This window comes from Lactuca serriola, chromosome 3 (assembly GCF_051521515.1).
Source record: "Lactuca serriola cultivar US96UC23 chromosome 3, Lser_US96UC23_V15, whole genome shotgun sequence".
Lineage (NCBI taxonomy): Eukaryota > Viridiplantae > Streptophyta > Magnoliopsida > Asterales > Asteraceae > Lactuca > Lactuca serriola.
The window spans coordinates 110,967,590-110,986,757 of record NC_136410.1 but is presented as its reverse complement, the minus strand read 5'-3'; the positions used below and the strand labels follow the sequence as shown (position 1 = coordinate 110,986,757).

The 19,168-nt window shown below is 34.7% G+C and overlaps 1 protein-coding gene across 1 annotated transcript; it reads left to right on the top strand.

Annotated features, from left to right (window-relative positions):
- The first annotated feature begins 408 nt into the window (after window positions 1-408).
- Window positions 409-2,632, top strand: LOC145093038 (uncharacterized). Its single transcript, XM_079031074.1, has one exon. The coding sequence runs from the start codon at window positions 533-535 to the stop codon at window positions 2,468-2,470; it is 1,938 nt and encodes a 645-aa protein (XP_078887200.1). The 5' UTR covers window positions 409-532; the 3' UTR covers window positions 2,471-2,632.
- Window positions 2,633-19,168: the final 16,536 nt, after the last annotated feature.

The following is a 19,168-nucleotide window of genomic DNA, read 5'->3' as shown; positions in this document are numbered from 1 at the left end:
TCCCCAACTTTGTTTTTGCATTCAGATCGTCCCTGTAGTTTGATTTGGTTGCGTTTTTCGTCCCTTACATACATAAAGTTAGGGATCAAATGTACAATTTTGTTCAAACCATAGGGATGAAAAACGCAACAAAATCAAACCATAAGGAGGATCTGAATGCAATAAAAGACTATTGACCAAACGTACAAATTTGACCAAATCATAAAAACGATTTCAGTAATTTACCCTAATATTTTCAAAACACACATAACTTGCTTTATATCATTAGTTGGGCCTTACATTTGGTTTAGACTTTACAATTTACATACCAATAAATGGGCCCTTAAATGGATAAAGAAGAGTCCATGTTCTAAAATCAAATTAGCTAGCCCAACACTTTTTCTTTAAAACAAAATCGGAAAAACAATCTATCATCGTTAGTTGTACGTTACAGTTTACACTCCCTATCTTCACCACTCCAATCACCGATACTGATCGCCGATTCGCCGCTAGTCGGTGCATCTACTAAATCTAACAATATCCATGGAGTTTAATGGCTGTTAATCTAAAGAATCGGTCGATTTTGTCGGAGTTAAAGCTCAAAGATGGCGGAATCTTCCACAGGGCCGCCGCCGGCGTATGCTCTGTCATTCACCGACGACAAGCAGCGGCGACGCCTCGAGGAAGACGAGAACCCTTTCGAAGGGAAGTGCTCTTGCTTAACGGTAGCTCTTTGCCCTTGTCTCGTATTTTTTCTGCTTGTGATGATAATAGTCTCCGTCGTACTCACTGTCAAGTTCCATTTATTTTGCCACACTCCTCTTGGATCTCTTCTGTACAAGAAGAAGTGTTAGTAACTTCACACCTTAGGTATATTCCTGTGAATTCGCATTCACAATCGACGAGGTGTGTGAATCCTATGACAAATCATGTGCATTCCTTTAAATCACTTCCTTCAATGGATCTATTAGAGAAAAAACGGCACAACCAAATTAGGGGTTTTTCCGGAGTTGTAAATTCTGATGACGAATCAGAATCGGAAGATACAGAAGGTGTGAAATCTGTAGCAGATGAAGAGGAAGTCAAAAGGATCTGTAACGTGATTGAGGAGTTATTTGCCCTAGATCGAAACATGGAAGCTGTATTAGACGACTGTAAGATTAACTTAACTCATGATCTGGTTATCGATGTGTTAGAAAGGTTTAAACATGCTAGAAGACCAGCTTTCAGATTCTTTTCATGGGCAGGACAACAACCAGGGTATCACCATGATTCAAGAACATACAACACAATGATGAACATTCTTGGGAAGACTAAACAATTCGAAACCATGATCTCTATACTCAATGAAATGGGTGAGAAACAATTACTCACATTAGAAACATTCAACATCTGTATCAAAGCATTTGCAGCAGGTCAACAAAGAAGAAAAGCAGTAGGAATGTTTGATTTGATGAAGAAACACAATTTCAAAGTTGGAGTAGATAGCATCAACTGTTTACTCGATAATCTTGGAAGATCAAAGCTTGGAAAAGAAGCTCAGGTTTTGTTTCACAACTTAAAAGGTAAGTTCACTCCAAACATACAAACATACACAGTGTTGTTAAACGGTTGGTGTAAACTCGGGAATCTTCTAGAAGCAGGAAAGATATGGAATGAGATGACAGATGAAGGTTTCACACCCGACATTGTTGCACACAACATCATGCTTGAAGGACTCTTGAAATCCCACAAAAGATCTGAAGCAATTAAGCTCTTTGAGATCATGAAATCAAAAGGTCCATGTAACACAAGAAGCTTTACAATCATGATTAGGGATTTATGCAAACAGAAAAAGATGAAAGAAGCTATTGAATCCTATGAAAACATGTTGAATCACAATTATAAACCAGATGCTGCAGTTTACACATGTTTGATTACAGGATTTGGAAATGTGAAACAAATGGATAAAGTTTATGGACTTTTAAAGGAAATGAAGGAAAAAGATTGTCCTCCTGATGGAAGACTTTACAATGCTTTGATTAAGTTAATGACAAATAGGCGAATGCCGGATGATGCAGTGAGGATTTATAAAAAGATGATTCAGAGTGGGATTAAGCCAAGTATACATACGTATAACATGATGATTAAGTCGTTTTTTATGATGGAAAATTATGAAATGGGAGTTGCAGTGTGGGAGGAGATGAGTGAGAAGGGTGTATGTAAAGATGATAATTCGTATACTGTGTTTATTGGAGGACTTATTAGGATTGGAAGATCAATGGAGGCTTGTAAGTATCTTGAAGAAATGATGGAGAAAGGTATGAAGGTGCCTAGAATTGATTATGGGAAGTTTGTTGGAGATTGTTGTAAGGGTGGGAAAGGGAATGTTCTTGAGGAATTGGGTGAGAAGATGAAATTGGAAGGAAAGATTGAGGTTTCGGATGTGTTTTCTAGGTATGTTGAGTTGATGAAGAAAACGGATAAAAGGTTGAACTTTGTTAGAGACTAATTGTTTTGAGGAGAAAGTGATGTGCATTTTTAGTTGAGTAAAATGTTTTTTTTTTTAATTCAACACTACTCTTTAGTTTTGGAACCAATGTGTATAGTTTATGATGTTGAGCTTATCTTGATCGACCAGGTGCCACACCTCGTAGGTGTTATTTGTTTTTTATCTACGCGGCGCAAACCATGTGCAGATATTAGGCTTCACATAGTGTTTTTTTGAAGACCATAGAAGGTCTGTGTGTCATTTTCTTGGTGTGGATGTGGGCGAAAGTCCTCAAACCTCTTAAGATATCTTCTAATATTAAAAAAACACATATCTTTGACAAAATTGCAAAAATGGTCCTTGTTGTTGGTAAAATTATATGGTTTTGGTCCAAAATTTTTTGATGGTGCACTAATGGTCTTAAAATAGATCTTTTTATTGGTTTTAGTCCATATACACTTCAAAAGACGATTATGCCCTTATGATTTATATTTTTTTACATTTTCTTTAATTGTTGAAATGCAAAAATTAATTAAATTTATATTTTTAACTTGAAACAAAAAATTAAAAAATGCCCAACAACCTATTTTCTCTTTCCTCCCTCTCAATAAAACACAAGACATAGTCACTCAAGAAACATATCACCTATATGGCTCCCAACCTCCACCATTTACTACCAACCGCTTCCGTTTTTTTGAAGACCATAGAAGGTCTGTGTGTCATTTTCTTGGTGTAGATGTGGGCGAAAGTCCTCAAACCTCTTAAGATATCTTCTAACATTAAAAAAACACATATCTTTGACAAAATTGCAAAAATGGTCCTTGTTGTTGGTAAAATTATATGGTTTTGGTCCAAAATTTTTTGATGGTGCACTAATGGTCTTAAAATAGATCTTTTTATTGGTTTTAGTCCATATACACTTCAAAAGACGATTATGCCCTTATGATTTATATTTTTTTACATTTTCTTTAATTGTTGAAATGCAAAAATTAATTAAATTTATATTTTTAACTTGAAACAAAAAATTAAAAAATGCCCAACAACCTATTTTCTCTTTCCTCCCTCTCAATAAAACACAAGACATAGTCACTCAAGAAACATATCACCTATATGGCTCCCAACCTCCACCATTTACTACCAACCGCTTCCCTTTTTTTGAAGACCATAGAAGGTCTGTGTGTCATTTTCTTGGTGTAGATGTGGGCGAAAGTCCTCAAACCTCTTAAGATATCTTCTAACATTAAAAAAACACATATCTTTGACAAAATTGCAAAAATGGTCCTTGTTGTTGGTAAAATTATATGGTTTTGGTCCAAAATTTTTTGATGGTGCACTAATGGTCTTAAAATAGATCTTTTTATTGGTTTTAGTCCATATACACTTCAAAAGACGATTATGCCCTTATGATTTATATTTTTTTTACATTTTCTTTAATTGTTGAAATGCAAAAATTAATTAAATTTATATTTTTAACTTGAAACAAAAAATTAAAAAATGCCCAACAACCTATTTTCTCTTTCCTCCCTCTCAATAAAACACAAGACATAGTCACTCAAGAAACATATCACCTATATGGCTCCCAACCTCCACCATTTACTACCAACCGCTTCCGTTTTCATCACCCTTACCCTTGTCTCTCATTTATTAAACCGATAAAAGTCCACCAGTGGCCACCACACCATCATTCACCACCATTATTCGCTGCCATCCACCCTATCCCCATCGTCCTTTCTCCTCCTTGTCTCGTTGGAAACCACCAACAAAGCAAATAAATCACCATTAGCAGCTCCCCTTTTTACCTAGATTTAAACCAAGTGCCCAAAAATCATACCTATTCCCCCCCCCCCCCCCCCCAACATCGTTCAACACAACCATCCACTGTCAACTTCCTCCATCCCCCCACATTCACCCTCACGTGTCATTCCTTAACTTGATGATCCTCCACCACCACCATGCGTCGAGCTCCACTATCTTCTCATCATCCACAAATGTCTGATGTGACATCTCGATATTTATGTCCGAAACTGTAAACTGTCAAGTTCACAATAAATCTCTTGGTAATTTGACTCATTGAGTTTTAGTGTATCTTATGTGAAATAAATAAGTTCATTTCAAATATTATAAGATACTAGATAATATCTTACTTGCAAATTTGTAAACTGGCAAACAAATCAAACAACTCAAACTGCAACCCTAAGAATACGTCTAAAAAACTGAAATTTCGTATTAAACAGTTATGATAAAGCAAACATTCTAGTCTTGTAGTACATGTTTCCGTTGAAGGACATGCACACCTCAGATAGAAATTTCGAGAACGTTTTTGGACTCAGGTCATAGTCTATTATTTAATTTCATACTTGAAATATTTTTAGTATATATATATATATATATATATATATATATATATATATATATATATATATATATGTATGTGTGTGTGTGTGTGTGTGCGTGTTCAAATGTTTCTCACATCTATTGTGTACTAGAATGCACCAATAAAGAAGATATTAAATGATTTCCATAATTATATGTATATTAAATGATATTCATAGTTATAATTCTTTTTTTTATGGAAACTAATTACATTCGTCATTAATGTCAACAATAATATTCTTTCAGAATAAATTCGTATCTAGAAGAATGAGAATGTATTCTAGCAGAATAAGAGTGTATTCTAGTAGAATACACTCTCGTTATTCATATTCTATGCAAATTTATTGTATTTTTAAGTAAATGCTGAAACAAAACACGAACTCATATATAAAACCTAGATAGCAATTCATTCTGAAACAATGTTATTGCTGACATTAATGACAAATTTAATTAATTTTCATAAAAAGAGAATTATAATTATAAATATCATTTATTATACATACAATTATGGAAATCATTTCATATCTATCTTTATTTAATTAAATAATTATTTAATTATACTAAATTCATATTGGTGCATTGTAGCACACAATAAATATAAAAAACATATTAACCTAGCCCTATATATATATATATATATATATATATATATATATATATATATATATATATATATATATATATATATATATCATACATGATTTACTAAGCTCAATAGTAAATATAAATAATGAATTTTGGGGTTATATTTGTTGCCATACATATTTTTTTTTATTTTTCTTTTTTTCCCATACATATCAAATACATATATTAAATACTACATACATGTGAGTGTATATCTTGCCAAATACTCTATAACATCTTACAAAATTATCTCTTGTACAAATATCATGTGAGTGTATATCTTGCCAAATAATCTATAGTATCTTACAAAATTATCTCTTGTACAAATATGAGGAAATCAATCATTTATATTTCTAAATCAATTGTACACTGATCATCTTTTTCTTTCTCTACCTTCGTCTCTCTCTTTTCTGTACCATGTTCACCGGAAAAGAATAGCAACAACCGGAGCTGTTGCATCCGTTGACTCCACTGGCGAAGAGAAGGAAACCGATGAGCAGCCGACTGTGACAACCCACCTCCGCCTGACCCGATCACACAACACCACCCACACACACCCATTTCCTCATATGTTCTTCTCCTTCGTTGTTTCCTGCCAAAGAAAACAAAAATGAAGCAACAACGAGGCTACCAGAGCAGCCCCTATGACAACCGTCAAAATTTGAGTCGGTTCTAGATTTGATAAACTTAGTTGTACGTGTAGGTACAACACATACTAGAATTAGTAACTAGAAACTAAGTTATAACCTACTAGAAATTTGGAAACAATTAGAAACGATGGACAATGTACTTAGATTTCACATTGATATGTAAATTCTATAACTACTTAACTGTAGTGACTATCCATATTTGGGTCGCTCTTTGACTCGAACACCATTTCATGAATCATATACACACATCATGCACTTGACCTAGTGGTATAAATTAGGTCCAAGTCTCGTAGGAACTTAAGTTAAAGTTGAAAACTAGGGCTAGTATACTTGATTCCTCAATTTCACTTGAATCTCAGAATCACTATATAGAATCTCAATAAACCGATAAAATAAGTTACAAACATTATTTATAACTATAAAAGAGTTATAATACCATAAGATAATTTGAAGTCTCAAAGATTCTATTTATTTTGATATCCAAAGATTTACAAACTCTCAAAAACCCTAAATGCCCTAAAAACCTAAATTTATAAAATTTGACCTCTAAAATTCAATTAAAATAATCATGAACCTTAAAATATCAATTAAAAATAATTAAAATTAGAAAAATATAACCAAGGAAATAAATTTTAGGTCATTACCAATTACCCTTAATTTATAAGGCAAAAATCAAGGTTTTATGAATGATATATAGGTTAAGGTGAATATTTTATAAAAAATTTATAATTTTTTTAAAATATATGAACTTTATAAAAATGGAAGAGAGGTAAACCCTATTTCATCCCCTAAAATTCGTTCTCTCACTCTCACTATATCTCTTTCCAAAGTAGAAATCATTTAAACAACTCTTACACTCTTCCTTCTCTTTCACACTTCACTTTCTCACACTCTCAGTTACCAACTTCATTCTCTCCCTTCTCCACACTGTAAACCAAGAAATTTTCCAGAAAATATAACCTCATAACACTCAAAACTTTCATCATCAAGTGTTGTTCTTGAGGTAATCACAAAACCTTCATTATCCCTCCACTTTTTCCTTCATAACTTTATGTTGTCTTGCACTTTCTTCTTCTTCTACACCATTCTATGGGTGGATTATGAATCATATGTTCATAACCACAATTTTTATGATGTTGGAGGTAGTATTTAACCCAAAAACCAACATGCATGTGATGATCTTCAATTTTATAGGCTTGATCATTAAAGTATGTTGTTAAAAAGCTTTCAAATGGGTTTATAAAGGATTTATTTCCAAATAAATATCTAAAACAAGTTTTCTGATCAAATCCGATTTTCCCTTGTATTCCACCAACAAAATGAGATGTTCTACAAATTTTCAGAAAACAATTCATTTTTCTCGAATTATTATAATTATTGCAAGAAAATAGGGCAATAATTCATATAAAATACTTTCTGAGTTCTATAAATCATATGTAAATTCTTGGATGACCCCTAAAGTGTGATGACATCTCAGTGAGTTTCATTGATTTTTGTTACTATTTGATATGACTTTGAATTTTTTTTAATTGAAATAAATCATAAAACCACTTTAAGGAATTTGAAAAGTCTATATAATAATTTTCACAGCTACAAACCTATGTGGAAGACTTAGAAAAATATTTTCAAAATTTTTCATAATGCATTCCTATTTTTCCCCGATTTTTGTATTTATAATGGACTAATAAGGAGAAAAATATTTCTACTCATCCAAAATTCATGAAAATTTAGCAGAAGACCTTAAAACAGAGTAGAACACTAAGTAAAAATTTTTGATGATTTTTATATTCATTATACTATTTTTCTCCAATTTTCTAAGATTAAATACATTTAAATCCACAAAATCGGATTACACTATATAAAAATCACCATTTGGATTTTTCCCCGATTATTTACACTGTAAATAAAGTTTACAAAAATTTTGATAATTTACTTTAACTGTTTAATAATTATTCTCCAATTAATGATTTTTTAAGAGGATAAAACAAATAAAAATAGAAAGACTAATTGAAAAATATCTTTTCTATTTTTTGAAGCTTCTAAATGTATAATAACAGTGTTACAAAAAGTGTGGGCAATTTTGGAAATAGTTTTCTATTTATTTCAATGTTTATTTGAATAAATGAACAAAAATCATAAAATCGGGTTAAACGGTTTATAAATCCATTTTTATATTTTTTCCAGCTTAATAATGCTTAATAACAGTAATAAAAAAAAAGTTTGGGCAATTTTGAAAACTATTTTCTATTTATTTCATTTTTTATTAGAATAAATGTACAAAAATCATAAAATTGGGTTAAACAGTTTGGAAATCCATTTTTATATTTTTCCCAGCTTTATTATATTTAATGGAAGTATTATTAAAACTTAGGGAATTTTTATCATTTGGATTCTATTTTTCGCGAATTTATATTGTTAGGAAGGTTTAAAATTTTGGAAAAAATAGTTAATCATATGATAAATTCAAAGAAAATTTTATGGAAGACCTCTACTGTGTTTAGAATCAAAATGCAAAGTTTGAGAATTTTTGGAAACTGTTTGATAATATTTTGGGTTTTTAAGAGCTTAAAACACATTTAAATGTGTTGAAATACCCTCAATTGATATTACAAAAATTCTGGAAAAATAATATCCAAATTTTGTCTAATCACATGAGTTATAAAACTTCACCATTTCAGAAAAATGTTTGTAACTTATCAATATTAAATTTTGACACAATATTGGCATAAATCTATTGTACTAGCAAATATACTAGTGTTAGCTTTCTATTAGAGACTCATTAGTGTGTAACATCGTGTAGGAATCGATACTGGTACAAGTGGATTTTAGTTGAAGGCACCATTTGCATCATCTCAATGCATATTGTGAGTATTCACCACTCCTCTATTTTCGGTTTTTAAATGTTTTGGGGTGGAAAAATATGTCCTAAACTATTTATATTCGTTGTATTTATTTTATTCGTATAAACTTGGTTACTATATTTTGCATATTGTGAGTATTCATGACTCCCCCTATTTTCGGCTTTTGTGTTTTGGGGTGGAAAAACATGTCCTAAACTATTTATGTTTGTTGTATTTAATTTGACATTAATCAAACTTGGTTGCTATATGTTGCTATCTATGCGTATGCTATTGTTAATTCATGAGGCCTTATTGCGTTTAAGTCCCTGGAATCAGTTCACACAACTCATTAACTCATTTGAGCCTATGGTTATTATGGATAGTGCTATTAGGAGGTAGAGAACTCCTCACTCGCACGATTCGCTTGAGTGCATTTTACCATAATTCCCTATGTTAGCGATAGACATAGAAGCAGCCACCCTCGGTCATTAGGCTTGGGTTGTGAACTCATGGTATAATCATTATGCACATACGAATCTTGTATCTCGTTTTAGCAACAATCTTTATTTCCCATGAGAATATGAACGTTGCATCTCATTTGGGCAACATACTTTATCTCTCATGATGGCAACAAACTTTGTTTATGCAAACTTATTTCCTCATTTTTGCAATATATTTTCTATTTATGGAAACTTTATTTCCCTTGAGAATATGAACGTTGCATCTCATTTGGGCAACATACTTCATCTCTCATGATGACAAAGAACTTTGTTTTTTTACAAACTTATTTACTCATTTTAACAATATACTTTTATTATGGAAACTTTTATCAAAACTTTGATTTCGATTCATGAAATCAATATTATTATTATTATTATTATTATTATTATTATTATTATTATTATTATTATTATTATTATTATTATTTTATATGTGAGTACTCACCAACTATTTTTATAGTTGACGCTCGTTTTACATGCTTTTTCAGGAATCATCGAGTAAGTGGCACTTAGGGATACTTCATTATTAGGAGCATTCGCATGTGTTGTATTTCAATTTACATTGTAATTTCATTTAAAATTTGTTCAAACCCATTGTAAATTTGTAATGATTTTTAATACTATGGTTGGTGTTGTCTTTTAACTTTTTCTATGAAACTCTTTATACTGCCACGCCTTGTGTTTCCGTTTTAGCGGGGTGTGACAGAAATGGTATCAAAGCCGAAGGTTATAGAGAATATCGGTTTTCCTTCGGACAACCACAACTATAGCCAAAAAATTTCTAAACGTTTTTAAAATAATGAACATACTACTGGTATAACTAATTCGAGTACACATTATTAGACTTTAATTAAGCATAGCCTGGCCAACTATGCTTAATTAAGGAAAGTTAATGTGAGGATGGAAACGGTTATAGTAGAATTATGCTCAAAACAATTTTCAACTTAAGCTTTTGAAATACAAAATTTTTCGGTGTGTGTACGGGCATTGCATATTGTAGGCATTCATATAGATACACTTAGAAACTAAGTGTACTTTTATAACAATGCCTTTATTTAGAAATATTCTTGTCTTTATCAAGTGCTAGGTTAACTACTTAGGTTATATCATTAGCCACTATAGGAGCAATGTACATAGTACTAAGAATGGGTATTCCTCGGTAGCTATTGAATTTAGATGTAAGGTTAGTAGCTAGATATACACTAGTAATAATCTTAAGTCGAAACCTATACCAATTATTCTTTAATACCTTTTCATCGTCTTCGTATTAGAGTTACAACTAGGAAAAAGCATTTCGATACCGACACGAATGATATTGGAGCATCGTGTAAGGAGGTAGATGAGTCGCCACTAAGTAATCACTTGGATATCATTGGCGGGCATTCCGAATTCGACTCACAAAGAGACACGGAGGTTTAACCTATATGTGAGATCTTATTTCTACGCTACGATTTAGCTCTAGGTTGTTTCCACATTGAGGTTAAAACTTAACATAGGATATCCCTTTGACCTCTATAAAAGGTCGTCAACTGCATTGACACCATAAAATCTTTTTCAAACAATTTTTCTTGTCCTTTATTTTGGGGAAAAGACATCGGCACTCGCCTTATACTCGTTTTGTACCTGCCTTAGTATTTAGGTACGATCAACTACACTAACATACTTTCTCCTTACTTCTTAATCTTCTATCGAAAAATTATTTCACTTCATCGGTTTTATTTATCATCGATAGAATATTTTATGACCACTTCATTCAACTTAGTAGACATTTCCTAACAATGTAAGCCATATTCTCGCTAAAAATCTTTTGACAACTTGCTTTAACTTAACACTTTTCTTCAAAACTCAATTTAACCAATATTGGTTTTAACCTTGCTATTTTAACTTCATTTCAAATCCATTTCAATGGACATATGTGCTTTTAAGAGCATGTAAACCATTTTAAACCTTGCTTACCATTTTGACATGTTTTCGAAAAACTTAGAAACATTTTCTTTTATAAAAGTGTTTAAAATCTATGCTATAAAACTTAAACATATGACATTAAAGTTCATATTATGTGTAAAAGCTTCATCGGATCTTGAAACCACTTTTGTTTTAATTCTTTTGACTAATTTCTCATTTAAGCATTGTACTTAACTTAAATGTGTTTTCTAGTAACCTAAAATGGTATTTTTACAAATTTCTAATCTAAATGTGATTATAAGACATCACTGATGCCTACATTTCAAAACACACCTTATTTGTTTATTTTATTTCAAATTAGTTTTATAATCTGTGTTTATAAAACTTACAACATTGCAAAACTTAGTGTTCACTTTTAAACTTCCAGCGACATACTTTTGACAATGCACAAATTATTCATCTAAATATGTTAAGTCTTTACCTTATCCGTTTTAACCATTGTTGGACCCCATTCAAAAAGGTCAAAAAGGTCAAAACTGTCAAATATTCAGTTACAAGTTTTAGTGTTTCTTCTTTTTCACAAATGGAGCTTAACTTAGTAGATAACTCATGAATTTTTAGCAAACCTTAGAAAACAGTTTAAAACTTCTACATTTCTATGTAACCATAAACATACATCAATATTGAAGTTTGAAATATATCTCAATCTGGTTTTAAATCTACCTATATGTATTGTTCTTAAAATTTTAACAATAACAATCATTGTCGGCGCTACCTTCCTTTTTCTTTCCCCCGAACTTTATTTCTTGCTCTCCTTCTGATTTTAGATCTTGCACGCCATAATATTAACATAATACATTGTCTAACTTTCTTTTTGTCTATTTTGTTTCTCCTGGTATCATGTTCGTATACATAAAGACTAGAAGTCTAACATTTCGTTTTGAGTGATTAATACTTGTATAGTTGTGAGGCATAATTTTGATTTAGTCAACTTTGATATATTCAATTACGCCTTTTACCATATACATCTTGTTTTTATTCTGAAATCTACAATAAACAAGTAATCCTTATTTACATTTGCTCTTTCGATCTAAATGCGGAAACTTAATTCAAAATGCAAGTGTCATTGTATTTTTCCTTATAATTAATACACAAGATGAATACCCTTATGCTTATAATTTTTCTATATCCGGAAAATATATGTGAATGATATGTATCCTTATGTTTTTTTTTTTTTTTTTTTTTTTTAAATGCATCAATAGTTTTGAATTTTACAATTATCTATTCTCTAAATGATTGTTTTTGTAGAAACACTAAACTAAAAATGCACTATTTTCAATGATCGATATTGTTATTCATTTCTTAAAAATAGCATTCTACCTTGCAATTTTCAGTGAGTTTCTAAACTCTCAAACTTGTTTTCATAAATATTCTGACTCCTCTTAAACTTGTATTTGTCTTGACTTAGACAATTAGTCAATTTTACAAAAAACATAATATCAATATTTCTATAAAAAAAATTCTCTTAATGACGACTTAAACATTTGACTTTAATTTATCTTTTTATTATTTTACTACTTCGTTTGATAGTCACACGTGTATCTTCATTATCTTGGAATTATTACACATTTTGATAATAGTGAGATTACTTATTGTTTCTAATCACTCAAATTGTTATCTAGACAAAGAGATTTAATTTATCATAAACTTGCATTGCCTCCATTTGCGACAATGACTCTCTCTCTCTCTCTCTATATATATATATATATATATATATATATATATATATATATATATATATATATATTCTTCGAATATTGTTTTATTATAGTAAGAATAACTGTGGTAGTAAATATTGCTTCGGAAATCCTCAATCATTTTGTAACTTATTTTATAGACGACACTTAAATAACCTTTACATTCGAGAGGTACCAAAACTTCGTTGCTTACCCTTAGTGCGTATCTTTAGGAACTTACCCTCGATTGCTTCTTTTTCATTCGTGCTACCCCTTCTTATTTCAGATTATATATATTTTCCCTATTTAATAGCCAACTCGGAAATGAACAAATTGTTCTTAATCCCTTCTTTATTAGATGGCGAATTTACACTTAGTGCTAATTTAGAATGCGACTTAAGGATCAATGCGGATTTAACGCTCAGTGTAGTTGGTGCTTCAGCAAAACTTATACCGCTCTCTTAATTCAGATAATATCTAACTAGATGATCGTTTTCGACTAGGTCGCCATGGTTGGATCATGATTCCATGAACCAAATTTTCCATAATCTAGACGAAAGAACTCGAATTAAGGAAACATTAATTTGATTATAGCTAAAGAGTTGGGCTCTTCTCTTGAGGAATTAACCCAAAATAATCAAAGAGCTTTTCAAGTCACCACCTCTCCAGCTATACAATTGTATTCGCCTAAGTTCTAATAGAATATGTCACGAATTGAATTTTGGGACGAAATTCTTTCAACCGGGGAAGACTGTGATAACCGTCAAAATTCGAGCCGGTTCTAGATTTGATAAAGTTAGTTGTACGTGTAGGCACGACACATACTAGACTTAGTAACTAGTAACTAAGTTATATGTAACATCCCAAAAATACAGGCCAAAAATTTCATTTTTAAATATATTATTATAAAACCAATAGTATAAGAAAACATCCATAATATCATGTCATGTCAAAACCAAAGTAGAAATAATCAAAACATGTTATCATAAAACAATATCAAAGTGTAATTCCAAAGATCTCATGTGCGCAAAACCATAGTGTGATGCGTTGCGATCAAGCCAGCTCCTTTCTCTTGAAAACGAAGTACCTGAAATTAAAACTGAAAACGGTAAGCACAAAGCTTAGTGAGTTCCCCCAACATACCACATACCATACAATCACAAAGTATACATACTGTCGGACAATTCTGGGGTGCCCGACCTACCCGTTATGGCCATTCTGGGGTGCCGGCCTACCCGTGTCAAGCCATTCTGGGGTGCTGACCTTCCCATGTCAAGCCATTCTGGGGTGCTGACCTACCCGTTAGTCCTAACAACCGACCCTCGGGAACTATTCCACCACCTACTGCTACTATCACATATATCATAACATAAACATACTATCAGACATATCTGGGGTGTCCAAACTACCCTTCGATCCTAACAACCGAACTTGGGGACTTTTCCCCTCCTACTACCACTATCACATATAATATATCATGCCAGCTTATAAACATATCATCACATACTGTCAGACATATCTGGGGTGCCAGACCTACCCTTCGGTCCTAACAACCGAACTCTACTACTATCACATATAACATATCATGCCAACATATAACATATCAGGTAGTAGCAAACCTATATGATATCACAAAGACAATCATCTAACATACAACTCCTACTGGTGGACCAGCATTGTGGCCGTAGACCCACTGCTACTGGAAGGTAACTCACCTCACACTGTTGAAGTCCCGTAGACTCAACCCCACACTGCTGAAGTCCTGCAGACTCAACCCCAACTGTTGGATGACAGATTCTCGAACTGTCAACATCAAAACAACACCCAATTAATAATTCGCCTCTAATACATAACCATAAGTCCATTCTTGGGGGTAAAAGACTACTCTACCCCTAACTTGACTTGATTCAAGCCCGAGGCCCAATCCAAAGGCCCAAAAGTCCAACTAAGCTCAAAGCCCAACATATGGCACAATTTTCCAAATTAGGCCAAAACCTTTACAAGGTCTTACAATAAGGCCCAACCATTTATTCCAGTCCAAGCTTTGACAGTTTAATGGTCCAATAGTATATAATCATTAAGGCCCAACTATGACCTAATTTTCCAAATTGGGCCCAACTCCTCATATGAGCCTTACCTCAAAGCCCATTAATTATTCTAGTCCATTTGCTTGATCTTGACAGCCCATTAATAACCCAGTCATCAAGTCCCAATAAAAGGCCCAACAATAAACCCAAGCGAAATTAGGGTTTCTTCATAAAATGACAATTAGGGTTAAGTGTTTCTCACTTAACCCATTAAGGACTTAATCCATTGAGTCCATCATACTTCTAAATAAGTCATATGTCACACAATTCCATTCCAATGGCCCAAAAGTGGGTCCCAAAGTCCAAGCTCATAAATCCAATATTAGGGTTTTCTAAACCCTAATAGGGTTTCCACCCCATCTTAGCCCAATAGGCCCAGTTGGTATGTCTTTTGATTAATTAAGGTTTATTAGACTCATCAAGGTTTCACTAGGCCCATTAGTCACCTATTTGGGTTTTTAGGTCCATTAAGCTTTATTGGGCCCATTAAGGTTTATTAAGCCCATTAAGCCTCATTGGGCCCATCAGGGTTTCTTAGTCCCATTGTCCAACCATCCAAACAAGTCAAAACACCATCAAAGCATACCGCCACCCAACATGGCGGCCGGTGGTGGTTTGATTTTTCCTTTCATTATTCCAACTGTTTTACAATTTACAATGAACTCATAATTAAACACACACACTACACTAAATAAACACACACAACCACCTTATGGTGGCCAGCGACGACAGATGGCGGCAGCCACCACCTCACGGTGGTGGCGGTGGCTTTTCTGTGAACTCCAACTAAACAAAACACCCAAACACACCTGCTGCTAACGAAAATACAACCACACCCACCCATGCTTCGTTTGTCAAGCATCCAGCCACCCCTTCCGGTGGCGCACGACGGTGATATCAATATCTTGCCATAACAACGACCACCTCATGGTGGTGGCGACGGTTCTTTTGGTTCCCAGCCGAGAAACATTCTCCCACACGAACATGCCCGGAGAACGGCGACGAAGCAGCAGCGTCACGATGGGGAAGGTGCGAATGAGACTTCACCGGTATTGGCGTTTTCCTCCTGATGGCAAGACCTGGCCAGATGCATCCCGGTCGTGACGAGCCCTTGGCGATGACCGCCGACAGTCATACACTGCTGCAGCTATGGGAGAGCACGGAGGAGGGGATAACAACAACCACAGCGAGCGTACTCCGACCCTCCGAGCATCACGTCGGGAAATCGACTTCCCCCTCCCCGTCAACAATGAGGAGACGACGACGCTTCTAGTGGTCTTCGGTTACAACGGAGACGGTTGTGACTTCAATCGGAGGTGATGGTGCAACGCCGGAATTCACAAGAGTAGAGGTGGCGGCTGGACTTCCCAACTAGGGTTTGGGTTACTCGGTGGACTATATACCCGACCACCCTATTAAACTTATCCCATGATTCCACCTTTGGCCCCTCCCCTCCCCTTTTCTTTCAAACTTAACCCATATTTACCCTTTTTAACCCCTGATTCCATAAATCTTTACATTATAACTCCAAAATTTACATTTTATCCCTCGCTTCCATAATTTCTTTCATATTGAGTCCCAATTATTACCAAGCAGCCCATGTCTTCGATATAACTAAAAATTAAGTCCGAAATTCTACACTTTAACCCCCGCCTTCTAAAATCTTTACAAAATAAATCTCAAATTATTACTTTGACCCTCGAATAATCCAACTTATGACATTTACCTCCCCAAAACCAGCACCTTGCTATATAATTATTAATTTTAGGGCTACGAGTCATTCATTAATTAATTTATTTATCTAATAAATAAATAGGGTGTTATAACTCTCCCCCACTTAAATTAGATTTCATCCTTGAAATCATTCTTTATCCTTCCTTACACACCCAAGCACTCTAGTAACATGGTCACCAGCCTGGGCTCACCCTAGCCTTCCCAGGGTAGCCGTAACCAATCTTCGCGAAGCCTTAAAATCCATAGGTGAACGAATTCCTCGCAACCAGATCTCGTCTACTCCGCCTGAATTCTGCTGTCTCGAGATGATCTGAATCCCTAACAGACCACTCATACCGAATCATTATCGTTGAATCTAGTCTGTTTATCCCTCAACTGACTACTCAACTACTGATAACTGGAGGCTCCCACTAGAAAACAGAAATCACAGAACCAATTATCTCTATCGGTCACTTATACTCGGCTAAAGCTCAGATAATCCCGCTGTGATTGACTTAGCATACCCAAAACAATCTGTTATTCCGTCCGAACTTGCAACCCAAAACAAAAATACTAATACCGTCCAAACGCTGATCTGCCTGAAGCACTAGGTTACCACCTGGCTGCTTTCCAAAATCTACCGAGACCTGCCTGGCCTCAACTCGTTCGACAATCATATGAAGTACTGGGTTCCGTCCCGGATTCGGAGTCAAAGGACTCCCACTTAGTTGCCTCGCACAACTTCTGAACGAAATCCTTCTCTGAAGCTAGTTGCCACTAGTTACCCTGCCTCTGCGACTCTAACAAATTTCTGATCTAACCGATCGGGTCCATGCATCGAATCTTGTCATCATCAAATCCAAGGATAAAAGTGATTGCCACCTAACCGATGGTAGCCTTATATTACAACCAATCTTATACAATCCATTGCTTTCCTGACCCCATAACTGTAGTGGCGCTCCTACAGTCCTATCAGTGGCTCAACCAGATCTAATCTATCTGGATAATTCCGAAATCCAATCCATGGATTTCCTTATCCTTACTGCTACACCCGAATTGGTGGGTACTACTGTTCCTTCCGCGTCCTAACAACGCGCTCACATTATCTACTAACCTAGTGAATGTTGCGGCCACACTCGCAGTCTTGCGACACTCTATCACTATCTGACCGCTAGTGAATGCTACAGCTACCCCCGCAATCTTACAACACTTCCCATGCTAACTGACCACTAGTGAATGCTACAGCTACCCCCCGCAGTCTTACAATACTTTCCATACTAACTGACCACTAGCGAATGCTACGGCTACCCCCGTAGTCTTACAACACTTTCCATACCGGTCGAACACGTAATCGACCTAACACACAACTGAACTTGAGTCCTAACTGGAGCTCTAACTTGGTTCCCAAAACCTGCTATCACATGACCTTGCTGCATCGGTACTGCATCCATGCCCGTGATCTAAGCGTCACAGCAAACCATAAAATCATCTACACCCTCTGGCAGGGTGAGATTCGGTGCCTCGCATAAACGTTGTCTGAAAGCCTCGAAGGTTGTCTGTTGCTCAGGCTTCCAATGAAAAGGCCACCTACTTCTTTGTCAGTTGGGTCAAAGGAACCTCAATCTCGAAGAAGTCTCGTATAAATCTCTAGTAATAACTCGTTAGACCCAGGAAGCTTCGAATCTCGGTTGGAGACCTCGAAATCTCCTATTACGTCACGACCTCTATCTTGGCCGGATCAACCAGATTGCCCTTCTGGTTGAGAAGGTGACCAAGAGATTGCACCTCGTGCAACCAGAACTCACATTTGGAGAACTTTACAAAAAGTATCTCCCCCATTTAGATTTGACTAACTCTTCACTGTATATGAGAATTGAAGGATTCCCAATCCTTCTCGCTTTATAATATCCCACTGATGACAACCTGTTCCTGCTAATGCTAGCATTTAATCACCGATTAAACCTTGAGATCTCCCATCCTCAGATATCTTGATGAGTACTCTTGAAATCTGACCCAGTCTGAAACCTCAATCCATCTCACATGCTGTCAATTGAAGACCTTAATCTTGACTCTAGCTGATGAATCCTCGTTCCCCCTCTCAATCTAGTAGCGCTATTGAACTCTGACCGAACACAACCCTTGCGAGAAATGAAATTCTCTTGAACATCTAATGACAGAACACCCATGCGTGTAACACTCACAACTGACTCCACTATCTTCATGCTACTAGTCCTTCCCTAGCAACGGTAGTGCCTTGAACTCCAAAGTTCATCCATAGAGGATCATGAACC

Bases quoted from the DNA above. Each gene is read 5' to 3' on its own strand.
- LOC145093038 (XM_079031074.1), top strand. From the start codon at position 533: ATGGCTGTTAATCTAAAGAATCGGTCGATTTTGTCGGAGTTAAAGCTC.